The sequence below is a fragment of the Catharus ustulatus genome, chromosome 4, assembly GCF_009819885.2.
Source record: "Catharus ustulatus isolate bCatUst1 chromosome 4, bCatUst1.pri.v2, whole genome shotgun sequence".
In the NCBI taxonomy this organism is placed as follows: Eukaryota; Metazoa; Chordata; class Aves; order Passeriformes; family Turdidae; genus Catharus; species Catharus ustulatus.
Genome location: NC_046224.1, coordinates 28908948 through 28927291, shown reverse-complemented (window position 1 = coordinate 28927291; position 18344 = coordinate 28908948). Strand labels below are relative to the sequence as shown.

Below are 18344 nucleotides of genomic sequence, written 5' to 3'. Positions count from 1 at the left end.
GTCTCTAGCTGTCCTTCTAAGCCCCATTTAAATAATGGAAAGATGCAACATGTTGTCCCCAGAGCCTTCTCTCCTCCAGATGAACAGCCTCAGTTCTCTTGGCCCTTCCTCAACAAAGAAAGGTGCTTCATCCCTCTGATCTTTTCTGTGGCCCTGCTCTGGATGCACTGTAACAGGTCCATGTATTTCTTGACCTCAGAGCTGGATGCAGTGTTCTAGGTGGGGTCTCACCAGAGCAGAGCAAGGGGGCAGCATCACCTGCCTCAACCTTCTGGTCATGTTTCCCATGCTTTCATACAGCCCAGGATACACCTGGTTTTCTGGACTGCACGGGATCACCTCCCTCAACCTTCTGGTCATGTTTCCCATGCTTTCATACAGCCCAGGATACACCTGGTTTTCTGGACTGCAAGTGCACACTGTCAATGCATATCTAATTTTTCCATCTACAAAAATCCCATGGAACTATATTAAAATCTACCAGGTTTTTTATATTTTTATATTGCTGTGGTTTTAATATAATTTATTGAAAGCAAAATAAATTAAAATACATAGACCTTCTTTGAAATATCACATTAGTGTTCTCAAGTCTAGTAAATAAAACAACTCCTCCCGAGTTTGCGAGCAACCTGTATTTGTTACTTCATGCAGCTTCTAATGATATTTAAAGAACATGCTTCTGATAAAAACTGATTAAAGATCACTGCTCAAATTATATGTTGTGACTGACTTCCTTCTACAATAAAATGATAAAGAAAATTAAACATCACGCGAGCTGCACTGAATGTTTACATAGCAGCAAGAGCCTTTGCTAGTAATCACCAGTCAGTCAGTTGCCATCTGCTGGAACCAAACGTGTCCTTTTCTTTCACTCCAAATAGTGTTCAGGCACTTTGAAAAGTCATGTGAATAATTTAAATACTCAACTCACTCTTAAGAGCAATTTATTTACTACTTACAAAACTAAAGGTAGAACAAGGAACTTGCAGAACTGTGGATGGAACATTTTTCCAACAATGTGACTTAAATGTTGATGCAGTAAAATGGAGTGAATTACATCCTCTTTTTGCAAGGGATCAAACCGGAACACAGAATTACTGATACACATAAAATTTAAATTCTACTGCTGTAAATAGAATTAACATCGGTATGTTTCTGCCATTCATTTATTTACCAGAGAGACTATATTTAATCCCTGTATAGTATTTCTTTAATTTTCTGTTTCAAGAGGAAAAAAACCCAAGATACCTGATATTGAGGTATAATTAAACAGAAATTTTTAATCAGGATATTCAGACATCACATATATAAGTTCCCTTCCATTATTTTTGAATCTTTAACATGAGAGAGAAATAAACCTGTTCTTCCAGTCAGAAATTTGTGTTGCTCAAAGGCAGATTAGCTGTAGAAACGTGAAGCATGAATTTGTGGCATAGTGTGAACTATCATGCTCAATTTATATGTTAAGAACACGAGCAACTTGCTAGTGCCAAAAAGGTTGTAGACTACCTCCAATCTTCATGGTAGAATACATTTTTATTACTTTTCTGTACTTGCTTTAAGATTGTCCCTAGTCCTTTTATTTCATTGCATTCCTGTCTCCCTTCCCAATACCTTCAAAGTTATGCTAAGTACTCACCTTGTGTGCATCCACCACGGGGAATGTGCACCAAAAGCCAGACCGTCAATAAATTCTCAGGGAGAGGCAGTGTATGCACACGTCTTTGTAGCGGAACAGTGACCTTGAGTTTAGATGTTGGTTTGGAAGGCTGATAGCTACAAAAAATCAAAGGAAACAGAAACTCTCTTGACAGATTGTCCATGGATTCAGGTTAAACCAAAGGGAAAATCATGCTGAACACAGCATGATTTTGAATTAAGCTATGGTTTCCCTCTAAGCATGCGGAAAAGCGAATCTCAGGGAAGATTTGCAAATCAAGGCTACATCATGTGTTTGAAACGAAAGTCCAAGGTGGATGAGGTGCATGAAGGACTCGGTAATGGGACCTGCTCAGTTTCTGACCCGGTTTCCGTACGCCCACGGCCGCGTCCCGGCCGGCGAGCTGCAAAGAGCCCCTGCACGCTCACACTGGAGCCCGTTTTTAGCCCTTTTACAGACACCTGTGCAGGCACAAGCCGCCGGCACGACCCGCAGACCCCGGCGAGCACTCCCGGCAGCATCTCACCGCCCGCCTCCCTGCCCCGACGGGGCGTGTGCGGCCGGGCCGCCGGCAGCCGCAGGGACACGGGCTGTGCCCCACGGGCTGTGCCTCTCGGGCTGCGGGGACACTTTGTGCAGAAACGCTCCAGGCGCTGCAGGTGCCGGCAGCGGTGAAAGGCGAGGGGGCCCACGGCTGTGCCTGTCTCCGCCGCCGTCGGGGGCGGGGAGCGCAGCGGAGAACCGAAAGTGAAGGGAAGGCAGCGGGGCATCCCCGGGCTGCCGGCGGGGACAGCGCGCCAGGCTGAGCGCGGAGCGGCCCCGCTGCCGGGCCGCGACTGCAGCGCTGCCGCCCAGCCGTCCATGCCCCGGGCGGGCAGCCCCGGCCATGCTGTGCTGCCTGCCCGGCGTGGCTTGCGCGCCCGCTCTGCTCGTCAGCTGGTCCTCGGCCGCCTTCATCATCTCCTACGTGATGGCCGTGCTGGCGGGGCACGTCGAGCCCCTCGTGCCCTACATCAGGTGAGGCGGGGAGCAGTGTGTGTGAGCGAGGGCGGTGTCTGAGGGGCTTCCCGGAGGGTCCCCGGCCGGGAGGGGCGGTGGCGGCGGTGACAGGGACACGCCGGGCACTGCCGGCACCCATGGCACCTCCAGCTCCTCTGAGAGCCGCAGGACACGGACGCTGGACACACCGTGGAAAGGACATGAAAGTTTTCTGCTGGAGCCAACGCCGGCCTCATCCCAGAAAAATGTTACCATTACATGGTGGAAGTGTAATTTTGTTTGTATAAGTCCAGAACTAGGCCAAAGTGCACCGGGTGACGACTGGACTCGAAGCCCTGTGATGGCTTTTGCAATAGACACATCCCCACAACATGCATTTTTATATATTTCAGTATAGGACCAATGGGTTTAAAAGACTTCCCAAGAGATACCTGGCATCTCTTTTCTATAACCTTTTCATGCAAGTGCAATTCTGTGTAAATCATTCTTTATGCGTGGCTCATGTTAACATTTAAATCTAAGCTGTGGAAACGTTTGTATTTATCTCTCAATAGATTAGCTAGAAAGGTTAGCCAGAAATCCCAGAGTGTCTGTGATCTAAACAAGGTTTTAAAATGTATCTTTCAAGATACATCTAGACCTAATTCCTGGAAGGACTTTTTGGACATGCATAATTTCAGAAGACTGCTAACCTGATTGGTACATACAACAAAATTTGATTGAAAATTAGGGTTTGTCATCATAGGCAAGAGCAAATGATACCACAACCCACAAGGTAGCTGAGCTTCATTCAAATTGAGCCAGAGAAAGTTTAGCTTCATGCTTATACTAGCAAAACTTTTTAAGACTCTTTGCAAAAATCTGGAAAGCTCTTAGAAACCTTGTTCTTGTACTTGAACAAATACCCTACTGCTCATCCTTGATTGCACACAAAGCTTTGCTAACACAAAAGTGCTTGTGATCAGTGCAATTTATCCATTATTAACTAACAAAAATAAATCATTTGATATAACTGTACATGGTTTAGGTTCAGTAATATTTTGAGGCCTTGTAGTAAGAAATCTGACAAATTATGTTTCTTATGTTGAATCCATGTCATAGAATAAAATATATGAGCTAATGGAATGTGGTTTTTATGTATAGTTCTGTTTGCAGTTAAGTTTTTGACAGCTCAGGTGTCTTAATTGTGTCATTCTTTCTAAAAGCAATGAAACAAACCTTTAAGTCACAACTGTTCAACTCTAATGAATATATCATAGCCACGATAGTTGTATCAGCTTAATGGAATAGCTCACAGAAAACATGGTTCTTATCCTTTAGCTATGGAATCACAATAAAAGTCCATATGCCCTAAAAACCCCAAAGATATAAGAGGCTGCACTAGTGATTCCCACTCACATTTCAGACCCTCTGCATTTACTAGTAGAGCTATTTAAAAGACTTGCTTATGTTACATCCTTTTAACACCCCATTTAGTCTAAGGATATATGTTGACTATTGGTGAAGAACCTGCAACAATTCTAAAGGCACATGGTCTAAGCACAAGAACTTACAAGATGCACTTGAGAATAATACAAGGTTTTGTTCTAAGTACTCAGGACAACAGTCATACCATATTCATATTCTTAATTTGCAGGTCATTGCTTTAGCCTAAGAATTTGAATCATGTGATTGAGGATGTGATTTAGTTAAACTAAGAGTGTTAAAAAAGAGGAAGAATGTTGCAACATTTCAGTTGTGCAATATCTTAAAATGAACTATAAGAAATAAATGGAGCTCATATGGAGAAATTCCAGTTACACTAAGGGGAAGAATACTGACAAACTTTAGTTCAACATTTCTGTAATTCTTATATACCTTCCCCAAGTACTCTGTGTATGCCTTGAAGTCACATTAATTTTATTTGCTTATGATGTAGCAGTTGTCACAGTGAGAGACCACACCTAAATTTGTCATTGAGGCTGTGCTAATGTCTCATCAAGTAAATCATATAAATACATTTATTGGTAGATGAAATGAATATGATTTTGTGTTTTCTAGCAGCTGGGTCCTAAAAGATGATGAGGTTGTGCCCAAATTAATCCTGTTACTCATATTGCTCAAAATCCAAAACAATTTGGCTGTTTGTTCGTTTGAATTCTCAGTGAAAGAGTAAAGAAAATTTTCCTGAGGTATTTGTGACCAGTCGGTACCTATGGAGAAATCAGAATCCCTGTAGGTGGAATAGAATCTTCCTATTTTAAAAATTTGGGACTTCACTTTGAAGCGAGATAGTTCATGATAGCTCTGAAGAAAATTCAATGATGGGTGAGTCTTTTGGCCCTAAAATATTTATTGCTTGTTTCGTTCACCTTCTTGTCTTTCTGCTCTTCAGAAGACTGTTTTTATAATTCTGCTGCATGAGATGGTGACGCAAAAACCCTGTCATTTTCATACAGGGTTCATCATCTTTTCCATGGTGGTCAAGCTCACCTATGCACCATCTTAATTAAGTGTGCACCTTTTTGTTTCAAATATGTAATTTCCTTTTTTCTTTTTCATAAAAAAGAGTGAACTGTCATCAATACTTTAATTTTTTTTTTTTTTTTTTTTTTTGCTAATCTGCTAATCTTTTTTTCAAAAGCAGCAGACTTGCAGAAAAATTAATATGAACCCAAGTCTTCATTTAGCTTCAGGGATTTTTAATGGAAAATATAGCATTAAGAAGATTGTGTGTTTAAAAGTCCAACGCAGTACTTTGTAATAGATTGTGATATAATATTCCTGGTATGAATTTTCTTTACAGCATAATCTAAGATTGTTGAGTTTAAAAATCCACTACAGCAAAAATCACCTATAAACCTTTAGCTTGACAAAATATATTGTTAAAAAATGGAGTTCAGTGCAATTTCAGGTTATTTGGATTGCTCTTATGAGGTATTCCAAGAACTTAAAATGGCTTTCTATGTGTGTGCCAATTCCACTCTCTTCTCACCTAAAGTCCTTCAAAAGCTTTGAAGTGATTACAGTCCTGTACTTATCACAGAGTGGTTTCTGATTTGAAAAAGTCCTTGAAGATTATCACAAGTGGCCCACATTTTAAATGGACTCCTTTGTCGTGTTGATGAAAACACTCCAGAAACAAAAAGAAAAGATGAAGTTCAAGGTTAAAAAATTGGCTAAATGAAACATGAATTAAGATGATTTTCAAGTGTGTCGAACAAACAAACAAAAAAGACTTAGTTTACTGTTTTCATTAATTTCATGTCAAAGAGAAATAAGATTTATACAGACCACAATTTGGAACAAGACTTCAGAAAGGATTACAACGAGAAAATTCAGGTGAATAGGGATTCCTAATACCTGACAAGTTGCAAAAACTTGTCTAAAAGCCTGGTCCAAACTTTTGTTGCCTGAGAATTTGGAACTCATCTAGTAGAAAGAAATATATTAATTTTCTCTATTTTTTTTGCATCAACTTTTCATAGAAAAAGATCCTACCTTTTTCCTAAGCTTCCTCCTATTGCTGATAAATCATCTTAGCAACTTTTGTTAAACAAATCCTTCTATAACATAGAAGGGGTTGGAGAGCAAACATGAATTTCTAAAATAATCAAGTCATTTGAGATGATCATACTCTTCTGCCCTGAACTTAAACAAAATTGTCAAAATGCTTGAGAGTGATTGCTTAAGTAGAGTGCTTTCTCTTTTGCGTGTCGAGAGCATTCATGCTGAGGTCATTTTGGCTGTACTCAGTGGTAGCTTCAGAATCTTAGCACTGAAACCTAATCCAGCTTCACTGTTGGAATGAAGAGTATTCATCTTCTTGAATGACATTAAAAAATATCCCTAGCTAGTACCTACTTGTTCCATTATACACAGTATCATGGAATCTGCATAGGTTGGAAAAGACCTCTGAGGTTACTGAGTCCAACCTATGACTGAACTTCACCATGTCAACCAGACCATGGCACTAAGTCCAGGCTTTCCTTTAGCATTTCCATGGTGACTCCACTTCGGGTAGTGACTCCACCACCACTCTGGGCTGTCCATTCCAATGTCTAAACACCCTTTCTGTTGGGAAATTTTCCCTAACATCCAATTTGAATACCCCCTGGCACAACTTGAAGCCATTTTCTCTTGTCCTATTGCTTGTTACCTATAGAGGCCAACCCCCATGTGGCTACAGCCTCCGTTCAGGTGGTCATAGCGAGTGATAAGGTCACCCCTGAGCCTCCTCTTCTCAGGCTGGACACTCCCAGCTCCCTCAGCTGCTCTTCATCAGACTTGTGCTCCAGACTCTTCACCAGCCCTGCTTCCCTTCTCTGGACACGCTCCAGCCCCTCAGTGTCTTCCTTGCAGTGTGGGCCCCAAACTCACAACAGCACTCGAGGTGTGGCCTCAGCAGAGCCATGAACAGGGGAACAGTCACTGTCCTGGTCCTGCTGGCCACACTGTTGCTGATAAAAGCCAGGATGCCACTGGCCTTCTTGGCCACCTGGGCACACGCTGCCTCATGTTCAGCTGCTGTCAAACCAGCTTTCCCAGGTCCTTTTCCACTGGGCAGCTTTCCAGCCACTCTGCCCCAAACCTGTAGCACTGCAGGGGTTGCTGTGGCCAAAGTGTTGGACCCAGCCCTTGCTCTTGCTGAACCTCCTGCCACTCATCTTGGCCCATCAATCCAGCCTGTCCAGTTCCCTCTGCAGAGCCTTCCCATCCTCCAGCAGATTGACAGTCTAGGAGAAAGGTTTGTTCTCAGAATCTTTGCTCAGTGTCCACTAAACGTTGGCATTAACTTTAGCTAATAAGCTAAATAATTAGCTGATAAGGGTTTCAACCATTATGTGTTCACATATCTGATAGTGGAGTTTTTGGGTGCATCTGTTCAAACACACTATCCTGCCTCTTGGCACTGCCCAGTAACTGAAAACTTAGCTCACACCCGAATTATGCAAAGGTTGAAGAACTAGATCTTTTCCATTGACTTGACCAACAGAGCCTGATCACATAGGTATCAACTGGTTGTATGTTAAACAAGAAAAAATAGTACAAAGACGTGGCAAGATCATAGTACTGTTCTTCCAGCAGAGCACTCACCTTCCACAGAAGAATTCTGCTTGAGGGGGCTTGAGCCCACATACTTACAGGAGTATGTTCATTCTATGAGAAAAGGGCATTCTCTGGAGTGGGTGTTTGCACATCGGGAAAAGAGGGAAAAGGATACTATGCTGAAGGTGTTCCATTTTCTACAAAACAAATATTTTGTATACATTACATTTTTTCATGTGTAGATGTGCATGTAGATATGTGTATAAATTCAGTAGATATTCTCACACTCATACTCCCTTTCTCTGTCCCACTGAACTTCTAATTATTCCCAGTAAGGGTGAAGTGTTTCATCAGAAGAGACAATACCTTGGAGATAGAGTACTCTTAAGCTGTATCTACATTAGTAAATTAAACAATTGCTAGGAACCTTCCTGGTCATTGGAACAAAATTTCTCTCATGCGGTTAAAGTCTTTTTAAGAAAATCAAACCCAGTTCTCTCGTATTTTAAGATAACGACTGCCATTAGATATATTTTACTCTATCACAGTGTTAATTCACCAGATAAAAGAAATATTAATTCTAAAATGTCATTTATGTAATCATGTCATTCATGAGCAAAGTACATCTTTGCATATTGCATACAGAAAAAGAAGAAATACAGTTCAAAGAGTATGCTTTCAAAATATGCTTTCTTTATCAAAAGAAGTATTCTCTACTACAAATGGAGGCTAAATGTGCAGCAGAAGATGAATTGACTTACACACAGAGCAGGAGTTCACCCAAGTTATATTTCTTCTGGGATTTCAATTGTCTCATTTATGTTTCACAGGTCTTGATTAACTTTTGTCTCTCTTCTGCTTTAGCGACACTGGAACTAAACCTCCTGAGAGCGGTGTCTTTGGTTTTATGATTAATATTTCAGCACTTCTAGGTATGTATAAGGTATTTGGGTTGACCAGAATGAAGAAATGAGAATTAGTGACAGCTACCTGCATTAATTACAGAAGTGTATTCAGTATTCTGCAGAAAAACTTCTCCGCAGTGGAATGGCAGTATCAGGTAGATGTAAGTAACATTTGGAGAGTTGGGTCCTGAGGAGCAGTTAGTGCAGGCTTAGAGGCACTTGAATCTCTTCAGAGCACCTCATCAGTGCAAAGTAGTCAACACTCTGGAAATAAAAGTGGCACAAAGATGGCATAATTACTCTGCAAAAACTCTGATATAGGGAAACTTTAGGTTCTAAGATGCTGCAGCAAAGGGAAGAAAAGTATTGAAGCAGCATGCCTACTTTTCTACAAAATGACTGATGTGAATCAGGAAGTTTGGCATTTTCTCTTATCTTTTAAGAGGATGGAGGATCAAGAGCTGTGTACCTCTGTATACATGTAGCTCTGATGGCTTTAAGGCAAAGTAAAAATAACATATCTTACCTTTTATAAGAGCCTTGTTCAGTCAGTCACAGTATCTTGGAGTGTTTCATGTAACCTCATAGTACCTGGGCAAAGTTACATGATTTATTTTTCCAGCTGTAGATAGACAAACTGTGTTCTGTGTTATGAAACTGTGGAATTCAGTCTACAGCTTATTATATCCTGAAGAACCATGATTTCCTAATTCAGTACAGGTGTTTTCAAGGAGTGGACTGCATATTAGGGCCAGGCATGCAGTGACTACAAAAAGGAATTAATTCCTCAGCCCATCCCTTATAAGGAGTTGTAGTTCGGGTACGAGACTGCATCTCAGAGCGGAATAAAGCCTCCCACTTCCAACCTATGGGTCTTATCTCCCTGTAGCATCTTCTTCCTAATGTGGAATGTCAATGCCTCTATGCCCAAAACACCCAGGAGAATGCAATTTAAATTAGTGCTTTCCTTGAATTGACGTGCAGTTAGTTAGCAATGGTGTGCAATTTTAAAACAAAGATGATGGTGAAGTTCTATCTGAAAGTTCATCTGAATTAACTTCTTCATTCCAGTAGAGTTAAAGGTAGTATTATTTATTGTATAATTATAATTTTATCCTGCATATCATGTGTTACAGGAAAAGTGCTAAAATGTAATCAGTATGTGATCATCGAACAAAACACTTTGTGTTTTTTTTTTCAGCTGCAATTACAATGTACATCAGATATTTATTAATAGAGAAGCAAAATGAATCATCACACTTTGTTAGGTCTTCATGCAATATGTTTACATTATGTGTGGGATTGATGGGCTGCACTGGAATGGGCATAGTTGCAACTTTTCAGGTATGACTGTAAATTTCATAACAAAAATGAAAATAAAATAAGATTGTTTTACCATTAAAAATTTCAACTAGATAACAGTGATTAACATTATCCCCATGTGGATCCTTGGAAAATGGAGTAAGGATGCCTTTCTTGCTCTTTCCTTTTTTAAGTAGCTTTACAGCAATAGATTTGTTTCCTCCCTGTAAACGAGAATTTTTGCTTTTACAGTTATGACATTAAGGAGTTTTCTGTGTGCTTGTCTTGTAACAGGTCTGTGCTATATGGATTCTTTGTTGGAATTTTTTTCTGTGAAAATTTGAATGTAAAAAACTTTGCTATTCCAAGTTGGTTTGCTTACAATCGGTGGGGCAGAATAAGTCAGACTAACAAAAGCATCTGCATTTCTGGCTAGATGATGGTGCACTCACCAGCAGCATTTTCTACAAACGCTACTAGTTTTTTTCTACAAGTTTTCTAACTAATCTTATCTGACAGGTTAGAACATTGAGCACAATATCAACCTGTTAAACTTTTGAGTCTGTAGGAGATGGCATAACAACGTTTTGTCTTTTGATAGAGACATGTAGAACTAATGCTTACTTTGCCAGAAAAGGTTAGATATCTCATTACAAACCTCAATGTCTGAAAGAAAATTCAATAGGGAGAAAAAAAACTGAAACAGATTATTTATTTCACCTTTTCTAGTGAGGAAGTGTATAATAAGGTAGATTCTGACACACGTATATGACACAATTGCACTGAAAGCTTCAGCCTAGAATCAAGTTAAATTTAATTGGCAGGCAGCTTGAGATATTGCCTTAAAATCTGTGGAAACAGCTACATTATTTCTTTTAAAGGATGGTCTACCTTGGAACATTTTGTTAAATACTGTTGTACTCATATAGTGACATGATGACATACAGAGAAATTGAAAATAAAGATTGTTGGGGCTTCAACAGCCAGTACAGTTTTGCATGTAATGGAAATGGTATTTTCAGACAAAAGCCCCCTCTGCCTTGGGATGATAATTTGTTCTTTTTAGCTTTGCATCCAGGCAGTGTGTATGGATTGTAAACACCACAGGTACTGCAGCCTATTCCAATAATATTTTACTTTAAAATACCTCTGTTCTTATTGATAATATTTATATGTAGCCAAAAAAAAAAATTGGATGATGCCTGACTGAAATAGAAAACAATCTCAGCTTCAATAGGAAAAAGACAAATCAGGAATGCAAAATAATTTGTGAGACTCAGGGAAGCAGAAATTTTGATCCAAAGGGATTCTTTGGCAGTTACAATACTGGTTCTTATCTAATCTCTGTTGTGCTTCATTGCCAGTCCATAAACTCCTTCCTTGCCTAATTTCTCTTTGCTTTTACCCTGCTTTCTGTGTTAAGAGCAGTTTGTAGAAAGGGTTCTGAGCATGATAAGGATCAAATCTAGCTAAGCATCTGATCTAGCAGATTTTCAAGCATCCTTAATTGCCCAGGAAGCTGGAAATGGTTACTTGCAAGCCTTCAATCTTTTCACTGTATATGTACAATAATTAACAGTACATTCCCATTCCAATTTGCCAGTAGAATAACTGATACATGAAGAGGATGTGAGATTTGCTCAAGGTCAGGTGATATTTCAGGTCAGCAGACCAAAGCAAAGCTGGAATTCAAAATTATTTCCTTGGTATTCAGTCTAGTTCCTCTAATCAGTATGTCATGCAGAAAATTTAAATTCACATGCACTACCTGCTAGTTTCTTCAGGTAATAGCAGCTAACCATTGTGCTGATTCTCTTTCCAGGAGCTGGCTGTTCCCAGTGTCCATGACATAGGAGCTTTGGTGGCATTTGGCTCGGGTGTTGTATACATTACACTTCAGTCTATAATCTCTTACAAGTCCTGCCCACGATGGAACACTTACTTTGTGTGTCACATTAGGATGGCCATATCTGTCATATCATGCATTGCTTTTATTCCCAGTATCCTTTATGGTGTGTCCCATGATTTTCCCTTTATGTGTTCATGATTTTCCTTTTAAGTTAAATAATTGCGGATAAAGAATAAAAATGAGGTCACACTCTTTACTTAGGGCTCTCTAATGTATATAAAATAGCATGTTGAGACACCATTAATAGCATAAAGATGTGTTTTTGGGACTTCTGAAAAGCTTTATCTCTTATTTCAGTGGCATATTTAAAAACAATGCCCCAGAGTTCTTTACAGAATCATACACTAGTGAAGCTAGAGCAACTTTCCAACTTCCTTCACTTGAAGGGGAGTAGGGAGGAAGGTCTGAAAAAGAGAACCACTGCTTCTACAATGAACCAAACAGACAGAATTTAAAAATCCAGGTGGCATATAAGCCTAAGCAGACGATTTTGATCATGTTGCTTGGTTCTTGACCTCAATAGTCGCCTCTCTTAAAGTCACACAGCACAACTTCCTGGCATGCTATAATTAGTCATCTCACTGAATTTATTGGCCTTGGGTGATCTGCCAGTGTTAAAAACTGATTGCAGCAGCTCATCACACGAGTCAGCCAGCTGCAGGCTGCTTTTGGTTTCAGCAGCTGTGAAAGGGCTTTGAAAGAGAGCCTCAGTCCTGGGAGGAAGGTGTACAAACAGACCAAGGCACTTCTTGTGCATCACTGGAAACCAACATTGTTCCGCTTCCAGGAGTGCAGGACTCTGCTCCCACAGTTCTTGATCACAAATGTCAGCTAAGTTCCAGAGTGTCTCCCTTACTGTCTACACTTTGAAAGAACCTACAGAAACCTTATTTTGTGCAGAAATGTGTTTTAATTGCTGCTATCACTTCCCTTGGAATAATGTGTTTCATTTGCTTCTATTCTTAATACCATGGTTTGATATTCTGGTTGTTTAGGATCTCCTGTGCTACAGAAGGGGATAGGTTGCTGCTTTTTTTGTAAGCACACATTTTCACTTTTACTCACTAATATTGTATAGTTTCCTTTACACTGTTTTTTCCAGTGATTGTGTTTGCTTCAAAAATTTCCATGACAAAAATTGATTGGACTCCAGGTGAAAAGGTAAAATCTTACTAGGTAGCCAACTTACCTTGTGTGATATTATTTGGGGAATGCTGTTAGATTTATCTTAAAGCATTAGAAACATGTCAGAGACTTCAAATAGTACATTATCATGAACAGTTTTGTGCAGTACTGGTTTCCAGTCACATCTTCATTAGAAAGGTATTTGTGGTGTAGGTAAGAAAACTTGTGACGGATGATCAATCTTCAAAGAGTTAGACTTTCATTTTGACCAAGAATTTGAAAGTTTCCCATCGTAAAAGACTACCAAAAAAAAAAAGATATTCTGAAAATTGGTTGTTCTACTTCCTTTTATAGTCAATTTTCTTGAAAATTAACTTCTCACATGAAACAAAAAGTGCACCAATTTAATTCCGTAGTTTTTGAGGTTTTCTTCAGCATTGGTTTTCTCAGCATTTTTATCATTCTTTATTAAACAGTCTTTAATTAATACTGTCATAAATATTTGGAGTTTGAACTAAAAATGATACATTAATTGTAGGTATTTGAATTTATTTTAGTGTTTTCAGAATGACAACTATGAAAACTAATTTTTATTTTTGGACAAATTTTGCTAAAAGGAGGTGTTCAAAAAACAGTTTGAATAAGGCAGAGAGTGTATCCTGCTTGAAGAGCTCAATAAGAGCACACTCAGCAAGTGTACTTCAACCAAGCAGTGGCAAGGCAGCTGTGAGATAAATTTTTCAAATTAGACAATCTTAGTAATATCCTCAGGGGTTTTTGTGGGGTTTTATGAGATACAAGAATGAAAAAATGTTTTCACTGAAACAGATGGCAAGTTTGTTGATGGCATGTTAAAAAACACTTTGCATTCTGTTTGTGTCATGTGACATAGGTTTTCTATGACAGTTTTAAAAACAGAAGTTTAGTCAGGAGCTGTCATAAAGGGTAGACCTCCATTTCAAAGCATGGTAAGAATTTGCTCAGATTTACTGAGCACAGTGGCTCTGACTGAAAGCTCGGAGCACGGGCACTTCAGTAATCTTAACGTAGCAACTGAATGTTTTCAGGTTTATATTATATTCAACCTTTGTTTTGATGCTGTTATAACTGTAGTTTTCTTGTACTGCTTTTTATGGTACTGCACAAGACTTACAACCTTGATACATTTACTCACCAATCTGTAAAAACAAAATGTGAATTGACTTTTATAGAACAGGAATGATGAGTCATAAATCTTTCTTGTTGAATTTACAGAGGGGAGTTTCTATATCATTCCAGTCATATTTTGTTTAGTTGTTTTATCTGAAAATTTGTTTTATTCCAGGATTATACTTACCATTTTATGAGTGCAATCTGTGAATGGACGGTGGCCTTTGGTTTCATCTTCTTCTTTTTAACATTCATTAGAGATTTTCAGGTTGGTATCTACATATTTTAGCAGTGACTAAGTGCAATAAATTATATAACAACAAATGCGATAGAAAATTACCATTCTTTACCCAGGTAGATGCATCAAAGCTATACAGAAACAAATTTTACCAATCACAGAACTGATTTCTGTCTACATAATTAATATTTTCCCCTTGCTTATAAAACATAAAATTCAGTTTAATAGTTCAGTGTGTCTGTTCTTGAAAATTATTAAGTCAATTAATATATTTTTCTCATTTACCAAACTTTTTCTAGAAATATGCCCTCTAAAGGTGGTATAATAACAAATAAAATGAGGCAACTAAAACTTAATTTCTTTCTACCTGAAGGATTTTATATAATAATCCAAAGCATTTCAACCATTGATGTTTTACGCATTTATCTGTATGTTTCCTCACAGTGCAAAGAGTATTAAATACATTTTTGAAAAGTATTGACACAAAAGCCTTTTGGTTTAGGTAGCTAGATTCAGAGTTAACATATATTTTGCTAACCAATAGCAAACATTTCCATGTCTGTTTAGTTTTTGACTTAGTACTGAATACACCATGGCTTTAGGGCTTTTCCTTAATTAAAAAAGATAAATTAAAAAAGAATAAAACAAAAAAACTAAGTTCAGCAGAAAAAAACACTTATTTTAGAAAAAAAAAGTAGGTGTTCAAAATCATACAACACACGATCTCAAAGATACATACAGTAGTTTCACGAATACAAGCCGCACGGATTATAAGCCGCACCCCCGGTGCCTCGACAATGTTGCTGTCTTTGTCAATAGATAAGCCGCACCCCGAATATTAGCCGCACTTTCGTTCGTCGCGAGAATCCGTGCGCAGCTTTCACAAATTGGCCAATTAGTAAGAGGATCGCGGCATAGCGGGCTTTACTGGCTCGGGGCGGGGCCAGGCAGGCTCGGCCCGCTCATGGTTGCCGACGGGGCCGGGTGGCCCAGCTCAGCGCCACGGCTCGGCGGGGCTGGCCGGGTGGTGCTGCCGCCGCCGCCGGGCTCGCTGGCCCCCCTCTCCCGTCAGCACCGCCCCGCTGCCGCGTTCGCTCGCCCGGCTGGCAGGGCTGCCGCCGCCCGGCTCGCCGTCCGCCCCGCTGCCGCTTTCGCTCGCCCCGCGCCGCGCCTCGCTCGCGCCGCGCCCGCCCCGCGGCGCTTTCGCGGCTCGCGGCTCGCGGCTCGCGGCGGCGCTTTCGCTCGCCGGGCGGCGCTTTCGCGAGCGCCGCTTTCGCTCGCCCCGCCGGCAGGGCTGCCGCCGCCGCCACCAGGCTCGCCGGCCGCCCCGTCCCGTCTGCACCGCCGCCGCGTTTCCTCGCCCTGGCCGGCACTGCAGGCCCCCGCACCGCCGGGCTCCCCCACGCTGCTGGCCCCGATTATGCTGGGCTTCCCCCGCTGCCAGGCAGCCCCACCCGCCGGCCTTCCTGCTTCTGCCATGCTCCCCTGCACTGCTAGCCCCAGTTCTCCCGGGCTCCCCCGCCATGCTGGCTCAGGCTCTGCCGCCCTCCCTGCCCCGCCCTGCTGGCTCAGGCTCTGCCGCCCGCCCCCCACACTGCTGGCCCCGCCTCTGCCAGGCTTTCCCACCTCTGCCGGGGCCGGCCGGGCTCCAGCTTGGCTTGGGGCTGCCGCGGGCTCTCACTTCCGTGTTGGCAGCTTTTAGAATTTTGTTAATAGATTAGCCGCCCCGGAATATTAGCCGCACTTCCGGGTTTCCACCAAAATTTTGGTCAAATTGGTGCGGCTTGTATTCGTGAAATTACTGTAATTGCCTTCTAAAACTGACAGTATTATTGAAGAACTATTCCAAAATCATTTAATGCATAATGTTTTGGGGGGAGCAATTTATTGCTAGTCCATCACTCTCTGATGTCCATGTGTATGATGGCATCTCTTTTATCAAAGGTCAGATTCTTCCCTTGGAGATAGAGATTGCAGGACAATGCAGTAATTCTCAGAATATTTATCAACAATCCTTAGTTGATAATTCTGCTTCACATGCATAAAGACTTGTATTTAATATAAACATTATGAAAAGAAGAGAAAATTATTAAATTAACCAAACCTGAATTGTAGACATTTTAAATTGCAGGATATAAAATAGCATGAATCCAATGTTAGTGTTTGGTAATAGCAGAAAAATCTTTTAGATTCTACTGTCCTTTTGTCATAACCAGTGCTCAGAGAAAACCAAACTATTAATTCAGTATAAAAATCCTGCCATGCTCTAAGAAAAAATAAGACTTTTTTCTAATTTCCCCACAGTATTTATTTCAGTTTAACACTTTTTTCTCTTTTTTTGTTTCATCTCCTTGTACTTTATATCACAGAACTGTAAAATTAAATTATCTTAAGCTGATCTTGCTTTATTTTTCTTTTAGAGATTTTCTTTAAGGATATCAACAGAAATACATGAAGACTCTTGATAGTGAAAAACCAGTATTTTATATCTATGGATATTCTAGCTTTCTTTTTACTTATAGAAAAAGTGGCAGGGGAACAGGGATTGAAATGTTGTAATAAGACCCATGCCATTAACTCTGCAACTGCAACCACAAAAATATTTTTAAACTCAGAGCAAGGTTCCTCCTGCCTTATTGAAATATTTTAAATTTTTTTATGGTTTGGTATATTAAAAATACTGTAATATAAACAACATCTGGAAGCATCAGAAAATCACTCAAAGACTTGATCACCTCAGCTCTTCCATTTTGGACATATCTGTACTTTTAATTTGCTGTAGTGTGATTAGTAGCATTAGTTTTAAACTTGACAAAGTACATTTTGCAAAGGGGGAAGTGTAAAGGCAATGGAAATCACTAGGATGGAATTCCTACTCTGTTAAGTTGCAAGGGATGGCGAAGATGGTCAGAGCAGGAGTGGGCATCTTTGTTTGAAGAAATCTGAAGTTAGTAGATGGCAACACTATGCTACATATTTCTGATACTGGGCACTGTAATGCAAATGCAAATGCTAAGAGAAATTTAAACTATATTGCTTGAAAAATGTTTTCTAATCATCACTGTTTTCACATGTTGTGAAAATCCACCCCTTTTTCCCTTTTATGCACTGATGGCCACAGGAAATAACAAATGGAAGTGGGAATAGAAAGTAAATTTACATTTAAGCATGATGATGATGAAGGGAAATCTTAATGCAGTTTCGTTAATATAAAGCAAAATTTACCAGCCTGTATTTTAATCCACAATGGAGTGAAGAAGGTCTCAAAAAAAGTTTGGGAATGAATGGAAAATAAGAAGAGGCACTAGTAGTTTTCAGGTGCTTAGAAATAAATGTAGAGTATTTTATACAAAAAACTAAATTAAAAAACAAGGGTGGAGAGCATCTGTAATGAAGATATTTGCTGCTATAGATTTACTTCTGTAATTAAACACTTGGAAAGGAACTAATTGAGAAGTCAGATGTTAAAAGTATCTGCAGGCAAAAGGTTCTTTCATGGGTTGATTCATCACCTTCATTCAGTGCATTAACCACTTGGTTGTCAATTGTGTTCTCTGAAAATTACATTTTCCACACTATCATAGTTTATGCAGAAACATTGATGATTTTCAGTTGCTAATATCCACTAATGTGTGTTTTGGAGAGTGATGTCTAAAGATTAGTCATCTTTTGATATTTCTTTTAATGTGTATTTTAAACTGTATTAAATTCAATTGTTTCACAACTTAAAGAGTTGATGCTTTTTTTACAAGTTCTTCCAGATAAAAATGGTAAAAGTGCTTTTCACTGGCAGATTTGCTTTCCATAATATTCAGGTTATCTTGCAGAGGTTCATAGCTACAACCAAATTAAAAATCAAATCTGCTACTGGCTAAAGGAAGGACCTTATGTCTTGCTGGTTGGGTAGTTTGGGTAGCCTGTAAGGGACATCTATTCCTTCAAGTGAAGATCATAAAGAAAATGGGTATAAACCACAAAAAGTGACATCACGTTATTATCCAGGCTCTGTTAAGAAAAGACCCCATTTCC

General features: G+C 39.9%; 1 protein-coding gene across 1 annotated transcript; it reads left to right on the top strand.

Moving 5' to 3' along the window:
• Positions 1 to 2521: 2521 nt before the first annotated feature.
• On the top strand, positions 2522 to 17881 carry DRAM1 (DNA damage regulated autophagy modulator 1). The gene is made up of 7 exons (XM_033058548.1): positions 2522 to 2677; positions 8552 to 8619; positions 9794 to 9936; positions 11717 to 11894; positions 12906 to 12964; positions 14253 to 14345; positions 16736 to 17881. The coding sequence occupies exons 1-7, from the start codon at positions 2547 to 2549 to the stop codon at positions 16778 to 16780; spliced, it is 717 nt and encodes a 238-aa protein (XP_032914439.1). The 5' UTR covers positions 2522 to 2546; the 3' UTR covers positions 16781 to 17881.
• The last annotated feature ends 463 nt before the right edge of the window (positions 17882 to 18344 follow it).

What these genes read in the sequence shown, in the direction of transcription:
- DRAM1 (XM_033058548.1), top strand. Translation starts at nt 2,547, where the DNA reads ATGCTGTGCTGCCTGCCCGGCGTGGCTTGCGCGCCCGCTCTGCTCGTC. An exon ending in ATTGGACTCCAGGTGAAAAG is followed by an intron (nt 12,965 to 14,252) that starts GTAAAATCTTAC and finishes GTTTTATTCCAG; the next exon opens with GATTATACTTACCATTTTAT. An exon ending in CATTCATTAGAGATTTTCAG is followed by an intron (nt 14,346 to 16,735) that starts GTTGGTATCTAC and finishes TTTTTCTTTTAG; the next exon opens with AGATTTTCTTTAAGGATATC.